The sequence below is a fragment of the Esox lucius genome, chromosome 16, assembly GCF_011004845.1.
Source record: "Esox lucius isolate fEsoLuc1 chromosome 16, fEsoLuc1.pri, whole genome shotgun sequence".
NCBI classification, from domain to species: Eukaryota; Metazoa; Chordata; class Actinopteri; order Esociformes; family Esocidae; genus Esox; species Esox lucius.
Window position 1 is genome coordinate 34746137 of NC_047584.1, and position 9569 is coordinate 34755705.

The 9569-nt window shown below is 42.3% G+C and overlaps 1 protein-coding gene across 2 annotated transcripts in view; it reads right to left on the reverse strand.

Moving 5' to 3' along the window:
* Positions 1-7643, reverse strand: part of srpx (sushi-repeat containing protein X-linked) — a 50449-nt gene extending 42806 nt beyond the window's left edge. Inside the window, exons 1-11 of one of the 2 annotated variants that reach the window (XM_034286689.1) lie at positions 6678-7643; positions 6290-6415; positions 5275-5373; positions 5122-5184; positions 4611-5012; positions 4345-4503; positions 4073-4228; positions 3857-3981; positions 3565-3783; positions 2919-3387; positions 410-504 (exon numbers count right to left, since the gene is read on the reverse strand). In XM_034286689.1, coding sequence (XP_034142580.1) covers positions 410-504; positions 2919-3387; positions 3565-3783; positions 3857-3981; positions 4073-4228; positions 4345-4503; positions 4611-5012; positions 5122-5184; positions 5275-5373; positions 6290-6415; positions 6678-6708 — 1944 coding nt within the window. In that variant the 5' untranslated portion in view covers positions 6709-7643. Of the gene's footprint in view, positions 1-409; positions 505-2918; positions 3388-3564; positions 3784-3856; positions 3982-4072; positions 4229-4344; positions 4504-4610; positions 5013-5121; positions 5185-5274; positions 5374-6289; positions 6416-6677 lie in introns of those variants that run through there. The other variant, XM_034286690.1, reaches the window with a different exon arrangement.
* Between the last annotated feature and the right edge of the window lie 1926 nt (positions 7644-9569).

Below are 9569 nucleotides of genomic sequence, written 5' to 3' on the forward strand. Positions count from 1 at the left end.
GACAGACACAGACACACACCCACACACACACCCACACACACACCCACACACACCCACACCCACACCCACGTAAAGCTACCCTCATGGGGACCAGAAAATAGAAATTGCATGCTCCCTTGCCCTAAACCTAACCTCATTGGGACATTTGGTCCCCATTCGTTCAGTAAGACCTAAACCCCCCCTCACTCGGACACTACAGTGCACTTCGCTATGCCTATTTTTCTGGAATACTCAGATCCTGCAAACACATTTCCTGCCTTGGGGTACACAGGCCCCCCCAAAAAAAGCAGGGGAGAACAGAGAACCCAAACCAAAGCAGAGGAGAATGGAGTACTTAAACATGACATAACACATTACTCCTATAGATTAAAATATTACACACGTGACATAACAATGAGACTTTACTCACCAGGAAGGGAAGAACACCATTGTTGTCCTCTTCATCCATACAAATGTTCTCCTCCATCTGAAGGAGCATCCGGCTTCCAGGGGCGTCGGTCCTCTCTGTAAAACACATCATCATGGTAGCACTCCCAAGCCAAAGTCTCCATCTTGGGAATAACCAAATACATTTTCCTCTAGAACCTTTGGTACAGTGGGGAGAACAAGTATTTGATAACCTGCAAAATCGGCAGTGTTTCCCACTTACAAAGCATGTACAAGTCTGTAATTTTTATCATAGGTACCCTTCAACTGTGAGTGACAGAATCTAAAACAAAAATCCAGAAAATCACATTGTATGATTTTTAAGTAATTAATTTGCATTTTATTGCATGACATAAGTATTTGATACATCAGAAAAGCAGAACTTAATATTTGGTACAGAAACCTTTGTTTGCAATTACAGAGATCATACATTTCCTGTAGTTCTTGACCAGGTTTGCACACACTGCAGCAGGGATTTTGGCCCACTCCTCCATACAGACCTTCTTCAGATCCTTCAGGTTTCGGGGCTGTCGCAGGGCAATATGGACTTTCAGCTCCCTCCAAAAATGTTCTATTGGGTTCAGGTCTGGAGACTGGCTAAGCCACTCCAGGACCTTGAGATGCTTCTTACTCCTTACTCTATCACTCCTTAGTTGCCCTGGCTGTTTGTTTCGGGTCGTTGTCATGCTGGAAGACCCAGCCATGACCCATCTTCAATGCTCTTACTGAGGGAAGGAGGTTGTTGGCCAAGATCTCGCGATACATGGCCCCATCCATCCTCCCCTCAATACGGTGCAGTCGTCGCATCCCCAAAGAATTATGTTTCCGCCTCCAGGCTTCACGGTTGGGATGGTGTCCTTGGGGTTGTACTCATCCTTCTTCCTCCAAACACGGCGAATGGAGTTTAGACCAAAAAGCTCTATTTTTGTCTCATCAGACCACATGACCTTCTCCCATTCCTCCTCGGAATCATCCAGATGTTCATTGGCAAACTTCAGACGGGCCTGGACATGCGCTGGCTTGAGCAGGGGGACCTTGCGTGCGCTGCAGGATTTTAATCCATGATGGTCCATGAACATACTAATGGTTCTTTGAGACTGTGGTCCCAGCTCTCTTCTGGTCATTGACCACCTTCCTCATGATCATTGATGCCCCACGAGGTGAGATCTTGGGAGATCGAGGGAGATTGACCGTCATCTTGAACTTCTTCCATTTTCTAATATTTGCGGCAACAGTTGTTGTCTTCTCACCAAGCGACTTGCCTATTGTCCTGTAGCCCATCCCAGCCTTGTGCAGGTCTACAATTTTATTCCTGATGTCCTTACACAGCTCTCTGGTCTTGGCCATTGTGGAGAGGTTGGAGTCTGTTTGATTGAGTGTGTGGACATGTGTCTTTTATACAGGTAACGAGTTCAAACAGGTGCAGTTAATACAGGTAATGAGTGGAGAACAGGAGTGCTTAAAGAAAAACAGGTCTGTGAGAGCCGGAATTCTTACTGGTTGGTAGGTGATCAAATACTTATGTCATGCAATAAAATGCAAATGAATTATTAAAAAACCATACAATGTGATTTTCTGGATTTTTGTTTTAGATTCCGTCTCTCACAGTTGAAGTGTACCTATGATACTAATTACAGACATCTACATGCTTTGTAAGTAGGAAAACCTGCAAAATCGGCAGTGTATCATATACTTGTTCTCCTCATTGTATATTCCAGACATAAAAGACAACCAGTGGCTCTAAGCTCAGATTGTGTTGTTCTAATCTGCAGCATTTTGGGACATTGCATACGATTCTGATGGTAGCACTGGGCAATGTCATAGATGAGGTTATATCTGGGAAATTATGTTGTTGCTCGGACATTGCATTGATGGTTCACCCATGGAAATGTATTCCACTGAGTTTAATATCAAACCAAAAAAGGGGCAGATGTCTCCTGATTACCCACTCATGTCCAACTGGTCATCAGGAGTGACAAGCCAACCGGTCATCAAGAGTGACAAGACAATCGTGAATAAAATTCACTACCTTAATATGGAGATGCCATATTGGCACAGGTACAGATGAGATCTCTTTCCATCTCCATGTAATAACACCTCAATATCCGGAGCTAGATATTGGAAATTACAACTTTTTCCATCTCTATATTCCGTTCCAAAAAAGTTGAAAAGGAAAGTGGTCTCTTAGGTTTTGAGTGAGGCACATAAGGGTTAAAATTAAGAGACCACTGCAAATTAAATGCTTCTGTTCTACACTCAAAACTTTCCTTTTCAACTTTTTTGGAAAGGAAAGAAACAGGTGCAGTGGTCTACATTGTTTACGGAGCTAGATATTGGAAATTAGAAATTTTTCCATCTCTATATATAGGTAGAGACCTCTTTCCATCTCTGTAGATAGGGAATAGAATAAACTTGGCAGTTATGCTTAAAACTTGTGACTGCATACTGTATAAAAGACAGCAAGGAAGGACTGCATTTTAAGATATCCATACCTGTCTGTGCTGGGGTGGGACTCCGAGAACAGCTAGACAGCGTTTTCAAGGATTTGTTGGCATCCATGCACTTTTTAGAGGGATTTTTAAGAGACAATGAGGGGCTGGGGATAGATTTACGAGAGGACTTGTAGGACCAGGAAGGGCTAAAAGGTTCTTTAGACTTGGATTTTGATGGACTGGTGGTCTTCTTTGGGGTGGACTTGAAGGAGACTGAAGTGCTGGGAGGGTCTGGGAATAGGAATTTTGACGGCGTTAAAGGGGTTTCGCCTATGAATGTGATGGGCTGAGAGTGACTGCAGGGCTGGTTTGAGGAGGGACTGGAGAACAGTGATGATGCAGAAGCACTTATAGGTGGTGTCCTGGAGATGCGTATTCTTCTGGATATGGGCAGTGAGGTGTTGAGGAAGCCCGACATCATAAGAGGGAGATCATGGAAAATCTGTCCAAACTGCTCTGGAGAACAGTCCTGAAACCACACAGAAAAACATAATTCAAAACTGCTTCCTCAGGCCACAATACTAGTAATGAGTAGTTAGACTTCATATAAAGTAATCCTTGGAACGTGACCATTAAGTGCAGCAACATGACAACACTGACCCCTAGTGGAAGAAACCAAACATTACAAATCATTCCCAGTGCTCACGTGCTCCCTGCGCCGGGTTCTAGCCGACGGGGTCCACAGTGGAGGGCTCGTCGGTGGGTCAGGCATCAAGAGAGGGGGCTCAGTCAGGAGCCACTCCGTGTAGGTCTCCAGTCTCTCCAGAAAAGTCTCTGGGACATCATTCTCCTCTATCACAACTTCCTCAACCTCTGGGGTTCTGGGCATAGCCAACACCAGCATTTGAGAGCCACCACAGGCAACCTGAATACAAATACACAGTATCAGCTTGATCATAAATACACACACATGCACATGAACACACTACTTTACTCACTGACTGGACACTGTACTTGAGCATGCGCTGGCACAACGTTGGTCTGAACTGATTGATGAAGTTCTCTTCCCCAAGTCCCAGTTTACCATGGCGACCATCCCCAAAGGTGTACAGAATCCCACTGTCTAAAGTGAGAGAGATGGTCTCAATGGAACATATTCCACCTTCAAATTTTTGAATGACAACAATTTACCAGAGTAAAGAATAGGCGCTTTCCTGTGATTACAGCAGTGTGATTCTCTCCACAGGTAACTTGACAGACTTTGCCATTTCGAAAGTGGTTTAATGCTTTAGGAAGTGCAGCCTCAAATACGAAGGTCCCTTGGCCAAGCTGTCCATGCTGGCCCCGCCCAAATGAGTACACATTGTCTTCTGACGCACAGAGATGAGAAGGAAAGATGTGAGGGATAATGAAAGACATACACTAAGGAATAATAGTATTTAATTACCATTACCATTACTACAATTTATTTGGTGTTAATATTTACTTGTGAGTGCCAATGTGTGCTCTCCGCCACAGCACACCTGAGTGACTGGGTCCTGGATGCCTTCTACATGCTGAGGCACTCTGTGATTGGCTAGCTTGTCAGGGAATAGACCCAACCTTCCATTTCCACTTTCCCCAAATGTGTAAAGGTCCCCATCCACTGGAACAAGACCAAACCTCAAAAATAATCCACCCTCGTCATTAGATGACAAAAAGACTAGGCTATTTATAGAGTTCAGGATTCACATTTAAAATCACTGTGATTACCTGTGACAAATGCTGAGTGGTGGTATCCACAAGACACCCATCCCACTGGCCGTCTCACCATCACCTCCCTGGGCTCTGAAGCATAGCTCTCTGTCCCCAGACCGAGCTGGCCCAAGGAGTTATCCCCCCACATGAACAGCCTTCCGTCCTCTGCCAACACACGCAACACAGCACACAGACTGCAAGCAGCAAAAACACAGACCGACACAGACAGACAGACAGAATGTCTGTTGTCACATTTACCTGTCAGCGCAGCAGAGGTGTTGCAGCCACATGCAAGCATTTTGATGGGTGTGTGGTGAGAGAATGGACGAAGCAGGTGGAAGGTGTTTGTGTCATCACAGTGTCCCAAACCAAGCTGCCCCTTCTGGTTACTGCCAGTTCCATAAACATGTCCACTCCCTGATGAAAATGAGAGAAAGGCTCATAAGTTGTGCTAATGACTCATTGATAAGTGCGATTTGTGTGATCTTCTGAAGTAATACAAATTAATATAACATGGTTCTCTTACATGTGCATATTATTGTATGGTCTTTACCACATGCTGCAAACTTCACTTTTTCAGACTTCAACGCTTAAGAAAAAAAAGAAATAATGTTTTGATGTTACAAAACTTTGACACACTTAGTCAAACATATTCCAGATATGTTAGGGATTGACTGACCTTTTACAGGAGTGGGCTGGTTGATGTTAATATTGATCTTTGTCCCCAGGCCGAGCTGACCCAAAGTATTACTTCCAAACATGAATAGTTTGCCATGGCCTAAGGGTAAGAGAACAGTTGACATGTAAACATAATGTTCCTATTTATGTCCTTATAAATAAATTAATACCATTGGTTTATTATCAGTAATGGAACTCTAATCACACAGAATCAACATTTAAAAGGTGTATTACTTTTATTTTATAGTTTCAATATATATGCACAAACACCTTCAGTAGACAGTTTATTAGGTACACTGGAGACTGTTCTATCCTACAGGGATGAGGACTGGAGACTGTTCTATCCTACAGGGATGAGGACTGGAGACTGTTCTATCCTACAGGGATGAGGACTGGAGACTGTTCTATCCTACAGGGATGAGGACTGGAGACTGTTCTATCCTACAGGGATGAGGACTGGAGACTGTTCTATCCTACAGGGATGAGGACTGGAGACTGTTCTATCCTACAGGGATGAGGACTGGAGACTGTTCTATCCTACAGGGATGAGGACTGGAGACTGTTCTATCCTACAGGGATGAGGACTGGAGACTGTTCTATCCTACAGGGATGAGGACTGGAGACTGTTCTATCCTACAGGGATGAGGACTGGAGACTGTTCTATCCTACAGGGATGAGGACTGGAGACTGTTCTATCCTACAGGGATGAGGACTGGAGACTGTTCTATCCTACAGGGATGAGGACTGGAGACTGTTCTATCCTACAGGGATGAGGACTGGAGACTGTTCTTTCCTACAGGGTTGAGGACTGGAGACTGTTCTCCTTATTTTAACATTAAATTGAACTGAATGCCTCGGTTTGCCTGCTTTGTATAGAAACCCATGTGACTTACTGACTGTAAATGGGCAATCCATTCTTGTGAAAGGGATGGTGTAGCTAAAAAACTGGCTGATACCACTACAACTATAGTCTCATATGTAGCAGTAAGCAACTCAAATGGGAAAGTGAAGGGCACCTGTGATGACTGAAGTGTGATTACCCCCACATGAGATTTCCTCTGGATGGTCGTTCTTTAGCCAGAATTTACTGGGAATATTATCAGCAAACTTGCACTTCCCAAAGGTAAAGACTGCCCCTGTTTCTGGTAGGATATTTCACACAGGTGAGAAAAATATGCAATATAAGGCTTGGTTGTACAAATTAACATGATTTCCACTACTAGGCTAGAAAGGTAGTCCTAATTCCAATCCGTTGTCGGCTACTTAAGTCGCTGCAAGCCAGAAATAGTAACAGGTTAATTACCAATGACCAGCACCACACATTTGTGCTACTAGGAACAGTATACAACCTAAATAAAAATATTTTTTCAATGCAAGAAACTGAAACTTGACAGATTATTTTACCAGGTATATCAGCCTCCGTTTGTCCAGTCATCTCCCCTGGACGACTCTGCTCACGCGAATTTACAGTCAAATCCCTGAACCGCCTACAGCTTCAGGGAATTAATGTTCGAGAGAAACAAAGCTACAACGTACCGTGGCTTAATTACGATTGACTGACGTATTTACAAGTAATATCGAGTCATTCTTTATGTTTCAATGTGATTTATGAATCAGTCAGTGTCTCCGCTAAAATCTCAAGTCGCATACTTGCGTATTGCGAGAAGATTACTGGCTGTTTATCAATTCAAAGTACGTGTGTCCTTGAGAAGAACGGTCTTGCAAGTTCGCGAGGACAGAGAACGCCCCTATCTGGATTGAGATGCATGTATACTCGGCTATTGCGCAAATACCCCTCCACTAAGAGGGCTGTAACCTCCTCGTAGTCCCTGAATAAAATATTAATGTGAATATGAACGGCAGAAGGTTGTATGGAAACTATATACATGATCATATGACGTTGTCATTTTTTAAAAAAGTGAAAATCAACTGCAATTCTAAAAATGCTGCCTCTCTCCACCGGTACTGTAATTACTTAGCTAACGTTAACTGCACTGAATAACGTTAGCTAGCTGATCGAAAAGTCGGAGCAAATATATAAATTAGCCGTTTCTTAAATAAAATAAGCGACTACAATGCCCATTTCTCGTCAAAAAAAATTCAGATGCTGATTTACAGGTACCATTTACCTGAAATAAGAAAAGTTAAAACTTATTACAGTTGTGGAGTTTTTCCATCTGCGTCTTGTGAACCATAGACATCATATATAAAGGCTAGATACCTTGTCCGCGCTTTTGGCCAATGGAGGTCGACGTCCGCACATGGCGGCCATCTTACCACAGTCCGCTCGCTCACTCGTAACATTGTGTTTTATGGTGCATGTACTTTCTAAATAACCATAACTTTCAAATTTTTCTACCGATTTTCAAACGGTTTTTTTTTTTTACAAACGTCAGAGATTAAGTTAAGCATACATATGAACCATTAAAAACATGGACTTCCATATGAAAATATCCTTGAACAGAACCAGATAGGTGTAATGAATATACAAACAAGGTAGTTATGTTAAATCAATAAATAGGCTACAGAATGGCAACAAGACATATACACTTTTGTACTATTATAATAAAATTATTATAAAATAATTTTAATTATAACATGTTTTTTCTTTCTGCTGGATAACAAGCATCTCTGAACTGACAACATTTCAGCCCTCTAGGTCACTTGATATGACTTTAGAAACACAACTGAGCCCTAGCACCAGGTCTTGTGAAGCTGTGTGCAAAAGCAGATCAATATAGAATGAAAATGAGTACTTTAGACCATTATTTGCCAAGGTATGGTCATGCGTATAGTAAAATGCCCTATGGGAACTCCCCATAGGACTTTGTCAGACCAAATGCTGACAATAAAATGCTTACTGTGTGGCAACCTCTTTGTGTAGAAGCATAACGAAATGAAAGGTAACACTGACATTACTTGTAGACCATTTAGATTGTATGCCAGGGGTTCTGTTATAGAATGACTACAAAAAAAATATGGTCGCTATTTTTAAACTATTATAAAAGTAACATTTATTTGCACACAAAAAAATAGGTACATGATTCCCCTTTACAAATATCCAAAAAAGAAATGCTGTAGAGAGAACTACACTACTGTTGAAGTAAAAGAGGACAGTACCTTGAAAACACATACCTTGGGCTAATGCCCTTTGAAAAGGACAATTTTATTAGGTTTCTGTTGCATGTTGTCGCTCTGTAAGTTGAGGATTATAATTCTGGCGATGTGGTGGAGCCTTAACTTCAAAAACAGGGACAGAATTATTTTTAACATCCTATAGTGGTGGCTGTCTATCCCAACACAAACATCCTCTGAACCGATCCTTTTTCAGACAATGTAAACAACCTCAAGCAGTTTGATGGGCTGTGATCGTCTGGTACTGCCTGATGACTGCCGAATGACCCACTGTGCTGCCCAGACGACCCTCACGGTTCCCTCTGATGGAATCACCGGACCTCCATTGTTTTTTAAAGTCAGCAGGTGGTAGCTCTGGTCCTTGATGGCAGATGCAGCATCTGTCACCAGGCTGGCACTGCAAACAACACACGACAGCTTCTTCAGAGCCTGTCGCACAACAAATCCTGAAATTTGAGTTAGTAATATCATAACAATAATCATTAATAAGCATGAGGAAATGAAGGGAACACTTCTCTTTTTGGACAATCGTGAGATTGTTTTTCCCCAGATTGTGATTATTGGCACATTTGGTTATAGGGAACATTTTTTTTTTTTAAATCGACTTTCAGTTAGCCTTCACCTGAAATGTACATGAGAGCGTTGTCCACAAGACCATCGAAGGGGACGGGAAGGTAGCTGTGATCATGTACTAGGGCAGGAATGTCAGCAAACGGGGATGGAAGATCTTCTCCTCCTGCTGCAGAGGACACATCTACACCTGACAGGCTTGTAGAGGTGTCGATGACAGCTGGTAGGGACTCTGTGTCATCACATTGCCTCTGCATGGTTTAACAACCCCACACTGGGCCATCAGCTTTACATCCTAAAGATGTACTTGAACTGGCTGGCATTAGGGTTGTTATTCCAGCCATCGTTTAAAAAAATAATAAATAAAAAAGATACAAGTATAGTACACAGATATTCAATACATGCTTTAAAATGTTTTATGCTTAAAACATTTTTACAAAAAGACTAATTAGAACTAGCCACCCCTGAATGATCTTTCCACATAAAATAGGTTGAATGACATTATCATACAATTCAGACTGTATCAGTGATAAGTTCTGCAAACAAATAGTCAAACAGGCATTTTTCTAAATACTCAAAATGGTTTGTCTT